General features: G+C 52.2%; 2 protein-coding genes across 2 annotated transcripts in view; one reads left to right on the top strand and one right to left on the bottom strand.

Annotated features, from left to right (window-relative positions):
- DNAJC11 (DnaJ heat shock protein family (Hsp40) member C11) overlaps positions 1-13,100 on the top strand; it is a 75,235-nt gene extending 62,135 nt beyond the window's left edge. The window contains exons 8-16 of the mRNA XM_041771156.1: positions 622-811; positions 1,415-1,500; positions 1,872-1,988; positions 7,908-8,063; positions 9,132-9,201; positions 9,652-9,709; positions 9,843-9,985; positions 11,017-11,146; positions 11,564-13,100. Coding sequence (XP_041627090.1) covers positions 622-811; positions 1,415-1,500; positions 1,872-1,988; positions 7,908-8,063; positions 9,132-9,201; positions 9,652-9,709; positions 9,843-9,985; positions 11,017-11,146; positions 11,564-11,589 — 976 coding nt within the window. The 3' untranslated portion in view covers positions 11,590-13,100. The remainder of the gene's footprint in view (positions 1-621; positions 812-1,414; positions 1,501-1,871; positions 1,989-7,907; positions 8,064-9,131; positions 9,202-9,651; positions 9,710-9,842; positions 9,986-11,016; positions 11,147-11,563) is intronic.
- A 1,098-nt stretch (positions 13,101-14,198) lies between these two features.
- On the bottom strand, positions 14,199-20,835 carry THAP3 (THAP domain containing 3). Its single transcript, XM_041771157.1, has 5 exons — positions 20,705-20,835; positions 18,449-18,641; positions 15,612-15,671; positions 15,171-15,269; positions 14,199-14,870 (listed from the first exon to the last, which is right to left on the bottom strand). Exons 1-5 carry the CDS (start codon positions 20,776-20,778, stop codon positions 14,625-14,627), a joined length of 672 nt encoding a protein of 223 aa, XP_041627091.1. The 5' UTR covers positions 20,779-20,835; the 3' UTR covers positions 14,199-14,624.
- Between the last annotated feature and the right edge of the window lie 629 nt (positions 20,836-21,464).

The raw sequence follows: 21,464 nt of genomic DNA, 5'->3' as shown, positions 1-21,464 counted from the left end.
TTTTGCTACACATTAGAATCACCTGGCAAGCTTTAACACTCAAGCCTGTACGTCAGAATCCCAGCGTGTGGGAACTGACCATGAGTGTTTTTTAGAGTAGCCGGGTGAGGGATCCCTGGGTGGCGCAGTGGTTTGGCGCTTGCCTTTGGCCCAGGGCGCGATCCTGGAGACCCGGGATCGAATCCCACATCAGGCTCCCGGTGCATGGAGCCTGCTTCTCCCTCTGCCTGTGTCTCTGCCTCTCTCTCTCTCTCTCTCTCTCTGTGACTATCATAAATAAATAAAAAATAAAAAAATTAAAAAAAAAATTAGAGTAGCCGGGTGATTCCAGTCTGCAGCCTTCCCCCACCCAGAGGTGATTCTAACCTGCAGTAGGATAGGACCTACTGGTTTTCAAAACAGACATTCAGTTATATCTAAAGTTAGAATGGGATGAGTGGGCAGTGCACGTCAGCAAGGGGGCCACTAGGAAGACTCACCAGGACACCCTCTCTCTCCCTCCCAAAGAGAAAGGCTCAACGTCCCATTTTCCCAGTGGGGCTCAGGGATTCACAGAAGGGAGAGGGAGTAGCTGAGAACCAGGTGTCACCCAGGACCCTTTCCATCTGTGTGTCCCCACAGCTTTGTGACGACAAACTGTGCTCTGCAGTTTTCATCCCGTGGAATCCGGCCTGGCCTCACCACAGTCCTGGCTCGAAACCTGGACAAGAACACCGTGGGCTACCTGCAGTGGCGGTGGGGCATCCAGTCAGCCATGAACACTAGCATCGTTCGGGACACCAAGACCAGCCACTTCACAGTGGCCCTGCAGGTGAGGACAGAGCTGCACCTTCATGTGCCCATTGTACCTCTTACCCTGGTCACCTTCCCTGAGTCTGAGTGCCAGGAGACGCCCTAAAGGGCCAGTTTGGCTCACACACATTCAGGAGTGTTGAAATCCTGTTGTTTCAGGCTTCCAAGGGTAGCTGTGCTCCAGTTACCCTAAAGCAAAATGTCCTTTGTACATCTTATAGTAGAAGTACACAGAATAAGGTTGGGAAAATGCCCAGGTTAGTAAGTGATCCCAGAGTAGAGTCAGGCACTCGGGTCCCACCATGGCGGGCAGGGACACAGAGAATGAGAGACACCCCACTTCAAAGGGCAGCTACTCCTCAGCACTCAGCACCTACTGCCATATAAGAACACAGCTCCTTGACACAGAATGTTCTATTTTCATGAGACATGAGGAAACTGGGGTTTTATGTGAGCTCTCCCGGGTTGCAAATACTGGCCACTAGTAAATCTCCACACACAGATCATGGCCCGTGCCCAAGAGGCCCTCCCACAACGAGCGCCCACAGGCAGTGTGCACTCGGTGGCCACCTTCCTGCAGAGTCCCGGGCACTAGTGCCTTTTCTTCTCGCTGTCTCCCCAGCTTGGAATCCCTCACTCCTTTGCACTAATCAGCTATCAGCACAAATTCCAGGACGATGACCAGACGCGCGTGAAAGGGTCCCTGAAGTAAGTCCTGACCTGGCTGCAAATCAGGTAGGGGGTTCTGATTGCAGAGCCTGGTGTCAGTGGCCCACTCGAGCCGGCCACATTTCTCAAGAGCCCCTGTTGCGAGGGCATGGGGTTTACCACCCTCCAGTCCCTGCCTCGAGGACCTTAAAGCTGATAGAAGAACTGCACCACTAGCATGCTGACTTGCTTCTCCTCACTGACCAGAAGTGTCCGTCAAGACCGACTCCTGGGGCTGAGGATGGGGGTAGTGTGGGGAGCTGAGAGGGAGGGACAGAATAGGGGGGCCCAGCCTCTGTTCTGAGTGACAGGTGCCTGTGGGGACCAGGAGAGATGGAAAGCCACTTGCTCAGGCCTTGCACTCCCTGCAGGGCAGGCTTCTTTGGGACGGTGGTGGAGTACGGAGCAGAAAGGAAAATCTCCAGGCACAGCGTCCTAGGCGCAGCTGTCAGCGTTGGAGTCCCTCAGGGCGTTTCTCTCAAAGTCAAGTAAGTTGAACTGGCCAAGAATTATCTGGCAACTTGTCACTCACCCAGGCTTCAACCACTTTAAGGACGAAATAGACTTTGCTTTGTAATTTTGTTCTTAAAAAATAAAGCTGCCCCTGTCTTAAGCGTATACGCCAACGTCAAGAAGTCCTAGAGCCCACTGTTCACTCAGGGTCTGAGTCTCTCAGGGAGTTGCCACCTGCTCTGCTGGCCCATCCTCCAAGCCAATTGCATCTCTCCCTTCCTGGGGGGTCCCGGTACCGGTCCTGCACACCCGCTCATCAGCACTGCCTTTCCCATGCATGACATGTGCAGGGCCTCCACCAGCCTATGCAGCGTCTGTTTATCCCTCCATAGCAGACCGTTCCCATCCACACAGAGACTCCTCCCTGCTCCAGTGCTGAGCCTTCCTGCCTTCCGGCCTCTCAGTATGGTCTCTGTTACATGATAGTCGGTTGCTTCTATGTGGCGACGTCACAGTGGGACCCAGTCCTTGTCTGTGTAGACTCCCTCCCCAGATGGCCCCATCCAGCCTGCTGGCTTGAAGTACCTTCCTGCACTGACAACTCTCACAGTTACAGCTCTACCCTATTTCTCTTTCTTCTTTCTATATATTCATATTGCCGCTTTTTCTAGCTTTTTAAAGCCCAGCCTTAGGTTAATTTAAAACCTTTTTTCTTGGGGCACCTGGGTGGCTCAGCAGCTGAGAGTCTGCCTTCAGCTCAGGGCATGATCCTGGAGTCCCGAGTTGAGTCCCACATCAGGCTCCCTGCATGGAGCCTGCTTCTCCCTCTACCTATGTCTCTGCCTCTCTCTCTCTCTCTCTCTCTCTCTCTCTCTCTCTCTGTGTGTGTCTCATGAGTAAATAAATAAAATCTTAAAAATGTATAAATTAAAAAATACATATAAATAAAACCTTTCTTTTCTAATATAAACAAACATTTAAGGCTTTAAACACTGTTTCACCCCATCCCACAAATTTGGATGTTATTTTTTTGTTTTGTTTCTTAAAGATTTTATTTATTTATTCATGAGAGACACACAGAGAGAGGCAGAGACACAGGCAGAGGGAGAAGAAGCAGGTTCCATGCAGGAGCCCGATGCGAGACTCGATCCCAGGACCCCAGGATCATGACCTAAGCCCAACGCAGACACTCAACCACTGAGCCAGCCAGTCATCCTTTGGATATGTTATATCATTATTATTCAATTCAAACTGTTTTCTAGGTTCACTTATGGAAATGTATTGCTTAATTTCTAAATATTTGGGTTTTTCTCTATAACTGATTAGTGATTTCAATTTAATTTCATTTTGGTCAGAAAACATATTATGTATGATTCCAGCGTTTTTAAATATATTGACACTTGTTTTAGAGCCCACCATGTAATCGACCTGGGTGATCATGTGCACTTGAGAAGAACATGTATTCTATAGTTTTTGGGCATAGTGTTCTATAAATACCAGTAGGTCAAGGTGGTTGACAACATTCATCAGAAACCAGAAGTTCTATGACTTTACCGACTTGGGGCCGTTTTCTTTAAGTTGCTGAGAAAGTAATATTAAAATCTCCTGCTGAGTGTAAAATTCTGTTTCTTCCTTTGTCAGTTTTGCCTTCGTGAATTTCATCTCTAGCAGCGCTCTTTGATTTGAAATCTGCTTTATCTGATGTTCGTATAGCTACTCCAGGCTTCTTATGCTTACTGTTTATGTGACTTATCTTTTTCTGTCCCTGCTCCAGTGCTGAGCCTGGAGCACTTTACCTTAACCTATCTTCTGTGTTCATATATACAGGGTGTCTCATAGACAGCATGCATCCATTCATTTGGTTTCTTTTTCTTTTTCTTTTTTTAAGATTTTATATATTTATTCATGAGAAACAGAGAGAGAGAGAGAGAGAGAGAGGCAGAGACACAGGCAGAGGGAGAAGCAGGCTCCATGCAGGGAGCCCGATGTGGGACTCGATCCCGGGACTCCAGGGTCACGCCCTGGGCGGAAGGCAGGCGCTAAACCGCTGAGCCACCCAGGGATCCCCAGTTTCTTACTTAATTGAAGTGTTTAGTCCAGTAATATTTAATGTAATTGTTGGTATGGTTGGTTTTAGGCCTGTTATTTATTATTTGTCTTCTTTTCTTCCCTTCTGATTTCTTGTTCTTCTAATCGTCCTTACTAAATATTTTTAGCATTCCATTTTGATTTATCTATTGACTTTTTAGCTATACCTCTTTGCACTTTTTTTTTTCCTTAGTGGTTGCTCTAGTGATTACACATTGTTAACCTTTTATCATCTGTTTAGACTTAATATTGTATACTTGATGTAAAATGAAAGAACCTTGAAAACTTTTAGGGCCATTTCCCATCCCTGTGTTCTTTATGCTGTACTTGTCACATGTGTTATAATTACACACATTATAGTCTCCACAAGAATATGTTAATTGTGGCTTTCAGTAGTTTTATATGTATATATTTGTACATCTATATGTGTTAAATCAAAAAGGGGGGGAGTCATCTTTGCCCATTTTTTTTTTTTAACCATTTCTAGTGTTCCTTATTCCTTCCTAAGAATCTGATTTTCCTTCAGATACTCATTTCTTTGGCTGAAGAACTTTGTTCAGCTTTTCTTATACGGTTGTAAGTCTACCAATGATGACCTCTTAGTATTCTTTATCAAGAAAATGTCTCTATTTTTTATTTATTCTGCTTTTATATTTTATTATTACATTCTATCTAGGTATATCACTTTAATTTTAAAGGTTTTATTTATTTATTCATGAGAGACAGAGGCAGAGGGAGAAGCAGGCTACCTGCAAGGAGCCTGATGTGGGACTTGATCCCAGGACCCTGGGATTATGACCTGAGCCAAAGGCAGACACTTGACCACCGAGCCACCCAGGTGCCCCTGCCATAATTTTGAAAGTCAAGCTTCATTGATGTTAAATTTACAGAAATTAAAATTCATCTGTCTTATTATACAGTCCTGGGAGTTTTGACAATCACATAAGTCGTGTAACCACCATCACAATCAAGATAGAGCACATTTCCATTGTCCCCAAAAATTGTCTCATGGCCTTTGTGTGGTCTCCCGGGCCCTTGGCGACTGGCCTGTTTTCATTCCCTATATTTTTGCCTGTTTCAAAAAGTCATATAATTGGAATCATAGAGTTGTGAGGCCTTTTGTGCTTCTTTCATGAGCATAATGCATTTAAGATATGTCCTTATGGCTGCATACATCAGTAGTGTGTCCCTTTTTATTGCTGTTTGGCATTATGTTGTGTTGATCTACCACGGTTTATCTGCTTATCCGTTTAAGGACATTTCAGTTTCCAATTTTTAGCAATTACAGATAAAGCCAGTAAACATTCACATATAAGTTTTGTGTGAACATAAGTTTTTATCTTGGGTAAATAAATACCTAGGAGCAGGCATGCTGAGCTGAATGGTAGGTGTGTGTTCCACTTGATAGGAAAGTACTAAGCCACCTTCCAGGTGATGGCTTCCTGTTTTTTCTACCCCAACCCGTAGCCTGTGAGAGCCCCATTGGCTCCACATCCTCGACAGCCCTTGCTTGGAATGGTCATCTTGTTCACTTTGGCTGTTTCTCTGCAGGTATGTGAGTACATCCGTTGTGATTTTGATTTGTGTCTCCCTGACATCTAGGATGTTGAACATCTTTCCGTGCGCTTATTTGCCATCCAGATCTTTTGTTTGTTTTTTTAGTGAAGTCTTCAAATCTTTTGTCTGTTTTATTATTGGGTGGTTTGGTTTCTTTTTTTTTTTTTTTTTTAATATTTGATTTATTTATTCATGAGAGACAGAAAGAGAGAGAGGCAGAGACACAGGCAGAGGGAGAAGCAGGCTCCACATAGGGAGCCTGACATGGGACTCTATCCCAGGTCTCCAGGATCACACCCTGAGCTGAAAGCAGCGCTAAACTGCTGAGCCACCCGAGCTGCCCTGGTTTCTTATTTTTTGAGTGTTCTTTGCCAATTCTGGAGTTGCATTTATTCTGAAGGATATTGTCCCTGAATGTAGAATTCAGGGTTAACAGATTTATTCTTTCAGTGCTCCCAGGATGTTACTCTCCTGGCTTCTGGCTGCCATTCTTTCTGGTAACACATCAATGGTCATTTGAATCATTATCCCCCTGAATGTGATGTCTTTTTTTGTTTGTTTTCCTGACTAATTTTCCATTTTCTTTTTTTAAGCTTTTTTTTCCAGCAGTTTGTACCTGCAGTTTACATACATGTGGTTTCTGTTGTATTTGTGCTGCTTGGGGTTTGCTAAACTCGCATCTGTAAGTTTAGGTCCTACCTCAAATTTGGAATTTTTAGGCCATTAATTCTTCAAATCTTAGTTCCTGCCCTCTCTCTCCTCTTTGGGACCCTAATTACTTATATACTAAATCTCTTAGTGTTCCACAAGTTTCTGAGGCTCTGCCCATTTGCCTTCAGTTTTTTTTTCTTGGTTCTTCATATTGGGTAATTTCTGTTGCTCTGTCTACAAGTTCACTGCTCTCATCTCCGGTCTGCTATTTAGCCCATGCATTGTATGTTGTCTTGGACATAAAGTAGCACTCTAAAATCCCTTCCAGTCTGGGTCATCTGGGGTTGGTCACAGTTATCTTTTTCTCTTGTATATCTTGGTATATAGAATCATTTGTATCATATCTTGGGTGTTCTGAATAATATAGCATAGAGGGTCTATATTCTGTTATGATCCCCAAAAAAGTGTTGATTTTTCCTTTTTGAAGGTAATTGGCAAAAATCAGACTGTGAACTGGGGCTCACTCGTGTGTGGCAGCAGCTAGAACCACATTATTCACTTGTAATTATTTCACTTGTAGCCAAGGCCGCCAAGAGACTGGGGATCTGTGCGGTGTTTACATAAAGAACTTGGGGCTGGGACGCCTGGGTGGCTCAGCGGTTGAGTACCTGCCTTCAGCCCAGAGTGTGATCCTGGAGTTTGAGGATCGAGTCCCACATCAGGCTCTCTACATGGAGCCTGCTTCTCTCTCTGCCTGTGTCTCTGCCTCTCTCTTTGTGTGTCTCTCATGAATAAATATATAAGGGCAGCCCAGGTGGCTCAGTGGTTTAGCTGGAGACCCAGGATCGAGTCTCACATCGGGCTCCCTGCATGGAGCCTACTTCTCCCTCAGCCTGTGTCCCCTGCCTCTCTCTCTCTCTTTATCTCATGAATAAATAAATAAAATCTTTAAATAAATAAACAAACAAATAAATAAAATCTTTTATAAAAAAAGAACTTGGGGTTGCCCGTCTCTGATTTCCCTTGTTGGGGGACCCCCCCACTTCCCAGCTGCTGTGGTTGCTTCAGACTCTGAGCTCTGGGCCTTCAGTCTCACAGGACTGCAGATTTCCTCCCCATGTTTGCCAGCCACACAGTAGCAGCTAAGACTTGCCCTCCTGTGCACTTGCCAGCCTCTTGTCACTCCCCAGTACCCGAGAGTCTTTGTAGTTTGTGGTCAGGGTTTACAGCGCTTACCTGTTGGATGACTGGTGCAATAGGAGCTACTGGGCCATTACCAGAAGCAGAATCTCCTCAATCTGCCAGCTTTGGAGATGATCACCCACTACTTTCAACAGGATAGGTTGAGGGCAGAGAGGTCTCTGTCTCTGTGTCCAGGGCCTCGGGAGGTGCCCACTCCTGTTCTCTAAAGCCACTGTCACTCTGGTAAAGCAGTGGTCGCTGCTTTGCCCAGAATTAGCAGGCAGTGGGATCTTTCTTCTGTCACAGACATGAAATCCAGCAGCTCAGCTTTGGAATGGGGACTAGAAGGTGTGGAGATAATGAAACCAGCTGGAACTGGTGGTGTGTGTATCTAGAGTTCTCGCCCTGTGGCTGAGACCTCCATCACCCTTCCCTGGAAACCTATCTTGGGTGTTCTGTTTCATCTTTGTTTTCAGGTTAAACAGGGCCAGTCAAACCTACTTCTTCCCTATTCACTTGACGGACCAGCTTCTTCCCAGCGCCGTGTTCTATGCCACCGTGGGGCCGCTCGTGGTCTACTTCGCTCTTCATCGTCTGGTCATCAAACCGTACCTCAGGGCTCAAAAAGAGAAGTGAGTTCCTAACATGTCCCAGGGTTTCACTAAACAACTCTGTGCCACAGTTTCCTTGTCTTTAAGACGGGTATGATCATGATAGAAGCTACTCAGAGGGCTCCTAGGGAAATTAATGCATACCTGTGAAGCTGGGCACAGCATCCAGCCTGTAGTAAGTGCCCAGTGGGTGCTGACTGTTCCCACTGGCAGCAGTGCTACTGCGCCCCCTTCACTTGCCCTTCTGACTCCCAGAAGGGGTTAGAGCTAGTTCACAAAATTGTGCAGACTCTACACCATGACCACAAGAAATAGAAAGTCCCCTGTTCTTACTCTGACCATTTATTTTCCTCGCACTGAGTCCAGTAGGGGTACATTTGAGTTCTTACAGAGGCGTGTATTAAGTGTAGTCTTGAAAGTTATAGAAACATTCGTGTATTTTTACAGTTTCTTGTAGATAACCCACTGGAGCATAGCATTCCATCTGAGAGGTAGTTTAGATTCATTACCTCTAATGCTAATAGAATAAGTCACCAAGCTGAGGGAATCTCATTTTTTGGGCCCCTCCAGCGTTCAGAACCCGGCAGTTTAGAGCCCTGGTTCCCTAGGAGGCTTGAGGCTTAAAAGAAGAATGTGTGGGGTCAGGTCTTCTGACAGGATGGGTGTTTGCTGTCTCTGTTCTTCCCTAGGTAAGAAAAAAGTATACTTTGTACCTAAAGCAGTAAGCATTGTCCCTCCCAGAAGTATTCTAGAATCACCCCCAGAAGGTGGCTTTCCCTGTGGCCCTCACCTCTCCTCCAGCTGCTCACTGTGCTGAGATTCTCATCAGGCAGGGGCTTGATTCCCCAGCAGTGGGCTTCCTGTGTGCTCTGGTGAGGAGTGGGGGAAAGCCATCCAGGGACAAAAGAAAGGGAAGCTGCAGAGGCCTAAAAGGAACAGATTTGCTTGAAATTGTCTTGGAAATATTTTCTAAAGCTACAGAACCAGGAATGCAGTAAGAGCTCACACTGTTTGCCAGGCGCAGGTCCAACGAGGGGCTCTGTTGCCTCACTCCTCGCTAACATGTGGCTTGTGTTCTTCTCGCTTAAGGGAGTTGGAAAAGCAAAGGGAAAGCACAGCCACTGACATTCTGCAAAAGAAGCAAGAGGCAGAAGCTGCCGTAAGTGCTACAGAGATGCACCCCCGGAAGTCCTTTTGCTCTGTGTGGCTCTGAGTATCACCATGCTGCCACACAGAGCAGACTGTGGGGGGTGGGAGGGTGCTCCTCACCCTCTGCGAACGATACACCTCTGACCGGGCTCGGGGAGCACGTCACACTCCACCTCTCTAATCCCTATGGGATACAATTCAGCGAACTCCATTCGCTGTCCTAAAGATTAGATACAGTTACCCTCAAAAGGCATAACAGGATTTTCCAAGAATTGGAGGGTACTGTCCTCTTTTATTCCCTGTAAGTGAACTGGTGTTAGGTGACAGAACAGACATATCCAGCATACATGCAGGGGTACCGTTGGGTTTTCTGTGAACAGAGGAGGAGCTAAAATGCACCCAAGCACGAGAGGCAGAGCCCAGGAAGGGCCCTGATAGGTGCCCTCCTTGTTCTTCGCAGGTTCGGTTGATGCAGGAATCTGTCCGAAGAATAATTGAGGCAGAAGAGTCCAGAATGGGTGAGAAGGCATGGCCTCCCTCGGGGTAGGGTGGGCGCTGGGGGTCTCAAAGGAGCACAGCACTCCTGCAGCCCAGGCTCCAAGAAGGGTGCCCCACTGAGCCCCGCCCCTGCTTAGACCAAGCCATCCTCAGGGCTTATCATTGTCAACGCCTGGTACGGGAAGTTCGTCAATGACAAGAGCAAGAAGAGCGAGAAAGTGAAGGTGATTGACGTGACCGTGCCCCTGCAGTGCCTGGTGAAAGACTCGAAGCTCATCCTCACGGAGGCCTCTAAGGTAGAGCACACACCCATGGGATTCAGACATGAAAGGCCTGTGGGCCATGGGGATAGCCTGGCGCCTTGGAATGGCCGTTCCATCGAAGTGGAATCTCTTCTGTTTGGCGTGCTGCCCAGCACCCAAGTTACGGTCACACTGGAGCTGTCACTTCATCCATTCGTTCACACACCAAGTATTTTTTTATTTTTTTTTTTAGAGATGTTTTTTGTTTGTTTTTTTAAAGATTATTTATTTATTTATTCAAGAGAATACACAGAGGAGAGAGAGAGGGAGAGAGAGAGAGGCAGAGACACAGGCAGAGGGAGAAGCAGGCTCCATGCAGGGAACCCGACATGGGACTCGATCCCCGGGCTCCAGGATCACGCCCCGGGCTGAAGGCGGCGCTAAACCACTGAGCCACCGGGCTGCCCACACACCAAGTATTTACTGAGCTCCGACTGTGTGCCAGGTAGACCAGCGAACAAAATATAAATGTCCAGTGTTCGTGGAGCTTATATTCTCTTCCTTGCTTGCCTTGTTCTAGAAAGTGTGGGATCTCCCATTTGAAGTTCACACTGGAGCCCAGGGGTGGGAACGCTAAAGGCAAATTAAAGCACAGATTCACTCAGGCCAGATACCTTGTTCTCTCAGGATTCAGGATGGGGCTTCCGTGAATTCCGGGGGCTCTAGCATGGCAGGGTTTTGTTGTTGTTGTTGTTGTTTTAAGATTTTGTTTATTCATGAGAGACAGAGAGAGAGGCAGAGATACAGGCAGAGGGTGAAGCAGGCTCCATGCAGGGAGCCCGATGTGGGACTCGACCCGGGTCTCCAGAATCAGGCCCTGGGCTGAAGGCGGCGCTAAACCACTGAGCTGAGCCACCCGGGCTGCCCAGTAGGCAACTTTCTGACATTCTCAGGCTCATGGTGTGCATCTCTCGAGGGCAGCTCCTGAGGGAAAGTCAGGGCCTGCCCACACTGACCACATTTGGGAGCAGACAGCAATGGTGCTGGGCCTGAAGCCCCATGGAGTAAGACCGTGTTTGTTACAGGCCGGACTGCCAGGGTTCTACGACCCGTGTGTGGGTGAGGAAAAGAACCTGAAAGTGCTTTACCAGTTCCGAGGCGTCCTGCACCAGGTGATGGCACTGGACAACGAGGCCCTTAGGATACCAAAGCAGTGTGAGTAGCTGCCCCTCTGCAGTCACCTGCCCTGTGTACCAATGTGGGGAGGCCCTCAGCCACAGATGGGGACTGGGGACATCAGTGTGAGGTGACAGCCACCTAACCCTGTGTTATCTGCCTGGGAGCAAGGGACTTGCTCAGAGCCTGTGATGGGCTGCCCCGAGGAGGGGTAGTGGTCCTTCCCAGGTGGAATTTCACTGAGCTCTTTGCTTGCAAACTGCAGCATGGGTGGCTGGGCAGGAGGCAAACCCAGCTGCTCCTATATGTTCTAGAACCAGTTGATTCTCCACAGCCTGTTCTGTGCTCCACTCTAGACCAGGCAGTCTCTGGTCAGGTGATGGCTAAACCCCTCAGTGGAGAGAGGCATGGAAAGAGTTGCCTTTTGGGACACTCAGTTTGTCTTGTCTTTCACAGCTCATAGGATTGATACAGACGGATAAGCTGCTTGAGAAACCAGATTTACAAAAGGCTGCAAAAAATCTTCCTGAGAATCTACAAATCCAGAAGCAGGGAAAAAACCCAGACATCAGATGTGTTTATTTTATATTATTCCTATAGAGAAGGTGGTACCGTATCAATGATGTGGAGGGACACAGACACCCCGCGTTTACGGGTGCTGGAGGGAGGACTGAGGCAGCCCCACCCAAACCAGAACTGCAGCACAGCCTGTGGCTGTTTACCCAAGGATCGAGTCCCTGGAGGGGAGGCCCCAGCCCCTGGGCCCCTAGGCTCCTGAGCCCGGGTGCTGACTGCAGCCACCCAGTAGTGCTCAGTCTATTTGAGGTATTTATGGAACATCCTGCCCTCACACATAGGACTGTGAACTACTTTTCCTAAAATCCACACCGAGCATGGAAAACAAAATGGAAAGGAAGTTCTCTTGAGCAGAGGTCTCCAGAACAAGTGAACATCTGTTCAGTCAACTTCCCAAAACTACTTTTTCCTGCTGAAATATTATCCAGTGAATCTGGAGAGGATTGTGTGGGTTTATAAATCGGCTTTTTATCTGAGAACAAATGGCTTTGGAAATTAGTGTCTTTTTTCCCCCTCCCAGAACTTCTTGAATCATTCCACTGGCATGTGGCTTAGACTGGAGAGGTGTAACCCCCGGTCCCAAGGCCCAGCCCTGTCACAGGTCCCTTCCTCCCAGGAGCCACCCATGTCCTGGGGGCAAAAGGCCGGTGTGAGCCAATCCACCTTCACGTCCCTCACAGCCCGCCCCCCCACGGCTCAGCTGACGTGCCTCTGCCCCCAATACTGGAGCACAGGACAGGGGAGAGGACCGGAGGAGGGGGAAGCATGGGGCAGGGCCGGGCAGAGTGGAAAGGACCCTGGACCCTGGCTCAGGTACTTGCCAAATCCCCAGTGCTGGGAGAGCAAGGCGGCCTGAGCCTCGCTTGCTTGTGCGCGGCTGGCAGGTGGCGCTGCTGCTCCCACACCTCCTCTAGTCCCAACTCCCTCCTCTAAGGGGACTGTGGTGTCTGCTCCCCAGACCCTCTTCCTTCACTTGCCTCTTCTGGGGATGCAGAGCCCTTAGGAGCTAGAATGCTCCTGAACCGCCTGCTCTGTCTGGTGACTGCAAGTCACTGATGAGCAAAGAGGCCCTAGCTCTTTGGTAGTGGTTCTGACAGCCCCCTGCAGCTGTTGCTAAAATCAGGCTTCACTCCTGGAGGTGGTCCCGGAGTCGTCGCTAATACTCTCTTCCTCCAGTTTTCAAAACAGTTCAGGTTGTTCAATTCTGTAATATTTATCTCCATTTAAAGAAGTTTCTCTACGAGCTGCTGCTCTGAATGTAAATCGTGCAATAAGCGTGGCGTGAACTGCCTTTGGACGCAGCCATGTGTTCCCTCCATGGCAGGTGGCTCTTTGGGGCACTGATTCTCTTAATTTTGTCTGAAATGGACTGTACAGAAGGCACTCTTATCACAATAAACCTTTCCTGAAAACTGGGGATGGTATTTTAATGCATCTATATGTTCATTTTCAAGAGTGAGCAAAGTAAGGACATGCCCCCTCCTCTTGCCCTCACGCCCTCCCACCTTCTCCCTGGCCTTCACTATCGAAACCATGGGCTGAACCTGAGGCTGTGGTTTCCACATGAGACCTCTGCCTGAGAAACAGAGTCCAGGGTCAGGAGATCATTTAGGCGAGGATCCTTGTTTTCCTGGGGGTGGTTTCATTTAGGAGCTTTTTGTTGTTGCTATTTTAAGTCAAGTCACCTTTTTTTTGTAGTCAGAGGTGGTCATGCCCTGCCCGCTCTCCAAGAGGACACATGAACTCCATCTTCTTGGCAGCCACAAAGTAGGGAGGAGAAAGACCTTCGAATTAGCCTTCAGCCCCCTTCCCCCATTCTGAACACAGAGCACTCCTGTGGAAACTTTCATAAGCCGAAATGGCTTAAAGCAAAGAAGCAATTACCGTTAATTTTTAGGGGAAAAAATTAATGCTCAGAAAAAAATCTGAGCATTCCCAGATCCAATAAATCACCTTTTGGGTTTTTTGGATACCTTAGGACACATCTTACTAATGGCTGCATGAAACAGAGTGGAACTCTCAGCCCAGCCCTCTGGGGGCTCGGGGGCTCGAGGCTGAGTCTAGTTCCCGGGGAGGGACGGGCAGTGCCCTGGTTCCCTCTCAGCCACTGCAAAACACACACTCGTTGCTTTTTTTGCTTGTGCCTTTTGCCATAAAAATGAAAATCCTCAAATTTCTTTAGGTTAGCAAAAACAGGTACTAATGCAGGTCTGTTGTAAAAACAAACTCTTGAGAAATGGGAGACACGTGTACTAGTTTTTAAATAAAGGAGGAGGGATCCCTGGGTGGCGCAGCGGTTTAGCGCCTGCCTTTGGCCCAGGGCGCAATCCTGGAAACCCGGGATCGAATCCCACGTCGGGCTCCCAGTGCATGGAGCCTGCTTCTGTCTCTGCCTCTCTCTCTCTCTCTCTCTCTCTCTCTCTCTCTCTATTATAAATAAATTAAAAAAAAAAAAAATTAAAAAAAAAAAATTAAATAATAAAAAATAAATAAATAAATAAAGGAGGAGACCCTGCAGCATAGAAAGACACTTTATTCTGTTGCTCTGTCACACCAGGCCAGGAACGGAGGCCAGTCTCAGCCACTCAGAGCCAGCGCCCAGGCGATGGGGGCCACACTGCCCCCTCTCGTGTCCTACCCCGGGCCCAGCCACCCCTCAAGGGGATGCACTTCTCCCCACTGGGGGAGTGTGTGCCACATGGCCTCCAGGCCCGCTTCATCCTGCGGTTCTCAAGACACACACCCCCCACCACCCAGCTTTTGTTGAAAGGACAGCAGGCTCGGTCCCCTTGCTCGAGGTCCACCCTGTCCCGGGCTGCTGCAACTACTCTTCCCCTGAGGTGGCCTGGGCTCCTTGCCGCATGGCCCACCCGGCATGGCATTCCTGTCACTTGACATCAGCGGCAAGGCTCGGGGTCCATGGCCCCCACCTGCCAGGGGCTCAGCTCTGTGGCTCTGGCGGAGACCCAGCCCTGTGTGCGCGGAGGCGGCTGGACATCCTCCGAATCACCAGCCTCTGGGCCTTCAAGCGCTTCCGGAGCTTTTCATTTTCCTTCAGAGTCAGGAAGAGTTTCTTTTTTAGGGCATCTAAGTCCAAAAGGGCGTAGCTGTGGTCGGAGGTCTGTGCAGGACTGGGGCTGGCCTGCTGGGCAGGGGCCTGAGTTCCCTGCAGTCTCCGCGGCACGACCTAATGACAGAGGCGACCCAAGGACAGAGGCACATGAAAGCAAAGTGGAGCCCAGGTGACAGGTGGGCGACAGGTGGGGGGCCAGGGAGGCCTCCCTTCCCACAGCACTCCTGAGAGCCTCATCTGCCCAAACTGTGGCTGTCCTGTTACTGGGGAGCTCTGAACTCAGGGCCACAAGCCACGGAGCTCCGGCCTGGGCACCAGTTCACTTCAGGCGGTGTGAAGCGAATCGGCCTGCAGAGGCCACCAGCCCGCACACCCCCTAGGGCCCGGCCCAGCACCTTACCGCTCCACCCTTACCTGCTCTGCAGGGCCGCTGGCCATCGGGGGCAGCACTTCCAGGGCAGCCTCCAGCTTCCTCCCCCAGCCACACTCTGTAGGCACCGCCTCGGAGGCCACCTGGGGATGGCAGGGCAGAAGTGGGTAAAGCCCCCGGAAGCCCTTTGTGCTGTCCCAGGATGGCCAGGGCCAGGGTTGCCCCACAGCCAGCCTCCCCCTCACAGGCTGGGGGTCAGACCCCGAGGAATCGGGCGCCAGCCACACCGCCTGCCAACTGGGACTGGCTGGTGTTACTGGGAAGCAGGCACAGGAGGCTCTGCTTTCCCTTCTCCAGGGAGACACAGGATCCCAAACCTGGTTTATGAGGTGGGGCATAACCGCAGAAAGGGCGGGGCGGGGCGGGCGCTGCAGCTCTGTGTCCCCACCAAGCCTCAGTCCTGGCGGGGCAGCACTGGCACTCACCTCCTTGTGAGAGTCCGCGTTTGTGTCCCCGCCGGCCGGGTCCGCGTTCTCCCTCGCCAGCTGCAGGGGGCACAGAGCACTGTACACAGATGGGCCCTGGGGCTCGGTCCCCAGGGCTCGAGCGGATCACCCCGAGATCCCCCACCAGGTGCCCGGCCACATGCATGTCTGACTCCCCCACTCAGCCCATGTCAAGCCCAGCCCAGCTCTGGTCACCAACCACTGGCCCGCTCTCCCGAAAGCTGTCCCCAGATCGTAGGCCCCCTGAAGCCAGGGACCTCATTCATATGTGTTACCCCACAGCCTGACATTCTGGGCACATAGGTGACTCAAATTTGGCTCAAAGACTGGCAGCCACATAGGAGAGAACATCGACTCGGGTTCCCGGGCATCCCCAGAGCTGCCACCAGCTCCAGGGCCCCGGGGTAGTGACAGCACCCAGGGGCAGGCTTGCAGATGCCGCCCCACGTTGTTAAACTGTGAGCTCCCTTCAAATCTCACCACAAAGGTGTGAGAATCAATCAAAGTCCTTTAGCCACAGGCACAGACAGAGGAGGTAGTTAACCCAGGCACGGGGTTCAGACCAGCAGGATGGCGACGTCTAGCCAGGCTGCACACCGCGCCTGTGGTCTCCAGCATTGTGCGGGACACTCAGACGTCTGCCGGGAGGGCAGGTCTCACGGTAAGTGTTCTTACCGCAACAAAATAAAAGTGAGCAATATATATCAAATAAAAAAGGGTCTTCCATATTGAAATAACAACAAAACCTTCTAGGTGTTGGGAATAAGCCATGAAACAAACCCCTGCCCTCAGGGAGCGAACCAAAGAGAGAAGCTGAATCAGAACAAATGCAAAGGAACGCAAAGGAGCCGGGAAGAACAAGCACGAAGGGAAGGCAGGTGGGGGGAGGGGGGTGGCGGCCTCCTCCAGACGACGTGGTGACCGTAGACTTGGAGAAAGTGAGGCTGCAAGCCTGCAGGTGTGTGCAAAGCTCAGATGGAGGGCAGGCGCCCCAATGCACAAGTCCCCACACCCTTAATTCCCTTCCCTCTCTCTCCCAGGACAATCAAGCACAGCTACCTGTTGGCCCTGGTTTGCTCCACCACTGCTTTGCCTTCCAGGTTCAAAGAGGTGCCTGCTGTGAGGCCCACCACCTGGGACTCAGTACACCTTTGGGATTTATGAAATTCAGTATCATTCCCCTTGGGGCCTCTGCACCCAACTGTGCATGAGCTCTCTCCTGAGCCAAACCTGCACATCCCACCCCACAGACTTGGCCCCCTCAATGTCCTGTTGGGAAATCTAACTCCACAGGCACAGAGCCAAATTCAGAGGATCTAGGAACCACACCCTCTGGGGGCTCAGCAAGCCCACCCAGACCACCTCAGTCTCAGCCCATTAGATCTGAAAAGGCCCTCTGCTCTGACATCCACGCATGCTTCAGCTCAGGCCACCAGGACTGCACTTATCTGTGACACCAATGGCTCTAGCCAGAGGGAGCCTTCCAAAGCGATGTCCCCACTCACCTCACCCGAAAAACCACAGCCCACCCAAGCCTGCCACCCTCTGGGCCCTGCAACCCTCCAACCAGCCAGAGGTCCCTTCCATGTCCAAGTCCCCTCCACGCTGTCCCCAGACTCCCTCCATCTGCACCAGCCATCTCTGCCCAGGCCAGAGCTCCTGGGAGCACGGGGTGGCACATGCTGGAGGGCAGCAGTACAGCCTGCAGCTCACTGACCCCGCCTGGCCCTGCCTGTCCACTCAGAAAGAAAGGGTCTGAGTTCAACACAGTTGCCAGATCTTCACTGTGTGGCCTCGTGCCCACGTGACGCCAGCAAAAATGAAATGTGCAGGGACACCTGGGTGGCTCGGACAGTGAAGCATCACCTTCAACCTTCAGCTCAGGTCATGATCCCAGGGTCCTAGGATGGAGGCCCACATCGGGCTCCCTGCTCAGCAGGGAACCTGCTTCTCTCTCTCCCTCTGCCTGCCACTTTCCCTGCTTGTGCACACTCCACCCTCCCACCATGTCAAATAAATAAATACAATCCTCAGCAGCTTTTGGTTGTAAAGTGTGATGGGGGCGGCGCACAGAGGGAAGGAAATAAAGGGGGAGGGAGAGAGGGAGAGAAAGAGAAAGAGGCTCCACACTCAACAGAGCCCCACTTGGGGCTTGATTCCACAACACTGAGGTCATGACCTGAGCCGAAACCAAGAGCCGATGCCTAACAGACTGAGCCACCCAGGCACCCCATGCCTGATACATTTTTTTTTTTTAAGATTTTATTTATTTATGAGAGAGAGAGGCAGAAACACAGGCAGAGGGAGAAGGAGAGAAGCAGGCTCCACGCAAAGAGCCTGATGTGGGACTCGATCCCGGGCCTCCAGGATCACACCCTGGGCCGAAGGCGGTGCTAAACCACTGAGCCACCCAAGCTGCCCGCCTGATACATTTTTAAAGGGGCTTTAAAAGGGCAGCCCGGATGGCTTAGCGGTTTAGCGCCGCCTTCAACCCAGGGCCTGATCTTGGGAATCCGGGATAGAGTCCTACATCAGGCTCCCTGCATGGAGCCTGCTTCTCCCTCTGCCTGTGTCTCTGCCTCTCTCTCGCTCATAAATAAATAAAAAGTCTTTAAAAAAATAAATAAAGGGGCTTTAAATTATAAGTTACCTAAAGCAAAGGTCACAGCCAGCAGGACCACCGGACTCTGGACCCCAGGGGCCTGACAGCGCTGCCCTCCCTGCACTCGTCAGCCTCCGCCCCCACTGCCCCTGCAAACACCTGCACGGGCGCTCTGGAGGCCTGAGTGGAGATGTAACGACAGTGGTGTGTTCACCTGCGTGACGTCCTGAAAGGCAAACACGGTGGGCACAGCATTCTGCTTCAGGTTTTTGCGGTTTCCAAAGGCGCTGAAGCACTCGGGCCGGAAGTGCTCTGAGCAGATGACCGTGTGCTGCTTGGGCTTGAAGTTGGCCCGGCCGATGTTCAGCACCCATTCCTTCAGCAGCTCCGGGCGGCTGAATGGGAACCTGGGAAGCAAAGGAGGGAGACGTAGAGGAATCTGCGAAGCTCAAGTCAACACCGTGGGATTCGCTGCAATTCTGAAATGGTATTTTACCGGACAGCTTGGAAAATTGAGTAACTCTGTTAAACTACATCCTATTTCTGGAAGCTTCTGTCATGCCAGTTTACAGTATCCTTAGTGTGCAATGTGAGGCCATGAACGTGGCCAGAAAGCCTTCCAAAGGTTTTGGTCCATTAGTCTTTGAGTACTCAAAGGGTGAGCCAGTGTCCGTTCCCCCGGGGATGGCCCTGTCCCAGGCACTGGGATGTGGGAAGGAACAAACAGCCCCACCCTCAGAGAGCCTACATTCTAGAACAGGAAAACAGCAGACCCAACAGATACAGAACTGTGTAGGAATGAAGAGCAGGGGGCACCTCGGTGACTCAGTGCTTGAGCATCTGCCTTTGGCTCAGGTCATGATCCCAGGGTCCTGGGATGGAGTCCCACATCGGACTCCTCACGGGGAGCCTGCTTCTCCCTCTGCCTGTGTCTCTGCCTCTCCTCTGTGTCTCTCATGAATAAATACATAAATGATCTTTTAAAAACAAATGAATAGGGCAGCCCCGGTGGCGCAGCGGTTTAGCACCGCCTGCAGCCCAGGGCCTGATCCTGGAGACCTGGGATCGAGTCCCACATCGGGCTCCCTGCATGATGCCTGCTTCTCCCTCTGCCTATGTCTCTGCCTCTTTCTCTCTAGCTGTGTCTCTATGAATAGATAAATAAAATCTTAAAAAAAAAATGAATAAAGGGTAGGAAGTGGTCACGAAGGCCTCTTGGGAAGTGACATCTGAGCAGAGGCTGCAAGAAGCAGGAGAGCCAGCCGACGTTGTCGTCGTCTTATCAGAAGGAAGAGCAAGAGCAAAGGCACTGGGATGCACCCAGCATGTTGGGGGCACAGCCAAAGGTGGGTTTGGCTGAGAGGGCTGAGCAGGAGGAGTCATGGGCCTGTCATGGCCAAAATACGGCAACACCCAAATGCCCTTTCCTTCTAGAACAAGTCAATTCTGGCATATTCATTCAGCGGAGGACCTCGAGAGATGGGGAGGAAGGCAGGGCAGCCAGCCCAAGTGCAGGTGACTTCATAAACATGACCAAAAGACACAAGAAAGCACAGCATAGGATTTGGTGTGTCAAGTTCAACCCAGGCCAGAGCACCGGGCTCGGACAGAAGGCGGGATGCGGGCCACTCTGGGGGATGTGGGGGGGGGGGGGGGGCAGGGGCTGGTGATGTTCTGGTTCACAGTCACACAGGTGTTCAGTTTGTGGAATGGCCTGGGTCATGGAATTATCATTTGTGTGCTTTTCAATAAAAACCTTCACTTGGGAGAGGAAAATGGTGATGGGAGGGGCGGTGGAGACAGTGCAGCTGGCCTTGGGGGCCGCGCTCTAGGAGGCAGTGGCTGGAAGCTGCGTTCTCCCAGGCGGGGGCCGGGCCCGGGACCGGGACAGGGGCCCAGGGCCGACACGCTGGGAGCGCCGGGAGCGCGAGGACAGGCTCCAAGCCTCCCGCCCGGGCTGCAGGGCTGCAGGGCCGGCCGCGCTCCCCAACACCCTGGAACGTTCTCAGGGCTCCGCTCCCCCTCTAGCTTCCTGACCCGAGGCCTGGCCGGGGCGAGCCCCCGGAGTCACCACCACTCATTCATTCGGAGACGCATTCAGCCCGTACGCACGGAGCACCAGCCACGTTCCAGGCTGCATCTGAGAACAAGATCAGGTCTCGGGGAGGGACTGACACCCCAGGACTGCGGACCCGGCGACCCACCCCGGCCTCCTCCGCAAGCGACCGCCCCAGCCGACGTGGGGGTAAGGCTGTGCGCCTTGGGCAGGTGGCTCGGCCTCTCCGATCGTCTCCCCACGCGCCCAGGCCGCGGGGCATCCCGCCTGTCCCCGGGCCGCCGGCCCCTCCGCGGAGGACCCGGCTGCACGCCCTTGGCCGTCCCCGCCCGGCGCGCCAGGCCTCGGGCTCCCAGGGGCGCCAGGCGGGTCGGCAGCCGGGCCCCCGCGCCCCACGGCGCCCCTGCCCCTCACCGGTGGAAGGTGAGCTGCTTCCTGCGGCTGCTGTAGCGGTTGCAGCACTGCCGGGCCGCGCACGACTTCGGCATCTCCGGACGCCAGGCCCAGCTGCCCCTATCAAAGATGGCGGCGGCGGGCCGGCGGACCCGAGCGGGAGCTGCGGGGGCGGGGCCAGCGAGCGGGGCGGGGCCTGCAGGGCAAGGCGGGGCCTGCGGACCCGAGCGGGGCTACCCGGGACAGGGCTAGCGGGCGGGGCGGAGCCTGCCAGGGCACAGCCAGGCCTGCGGACTGGAGCGGGGTCACGGGGGGCGGGGTCCGGCGAGCGAGGCGGGGCCAGCAGGCCCGCTGGGGCCTGCCTGGGCACTGGAGGCCTGAAGACCCGAGCGGGGCCACGGGGGGCGGGGCCAGCAGGGCCAGGCCCGCGCCTGCGGGCGGGGCGGGAGGGGCGGGGAGGGGCGGAAGGCGGGCTGCCTCCGCTCTGCTCCTGGGTCATCTCCCCAGGCGCTCCCTGCGGATCCGCAAGGCCCAAGTCAGGTGGACTCCGGAGTATCACGACTAGAGGTGCTCCCGGGCCCCACCCAGGCCCGACGCCCCCAACAGCGCCTCTGGCGCAAGCTCCACCCGTTCGCGAAGCCCGCGGCCCTCACCTCCTTGCTTTGAGGAGAAGACACACCCACCAACAGCCTTGAACACCTGGAAACCACAGAAGGCCCACAGCCCAACCTGGCCAGGATCTCCGAGGTTTTAAGAGGTGTTGATACGTAGGTTTTGGCTG

Source organism: Vulpes lagopus, chromosome 10, assembly GCF_018345385.1.
Source record: "Vulpes lagopus strain Blue_001 chromosome 10, ASM1834538v1, whole genome shotgun sequence".
NCBI classification, from domain to species: Eukaryota; Metazoa; Chordata; class Mammalia; order Carnivora; family Canidae; genus Vulpes; species Vulpes lagopus.
The sequence above is the reverse complement of the archived record's forward strand: the minus strand, read 5'-3'. Positions and strand labels throughout refer to the sequence as shown.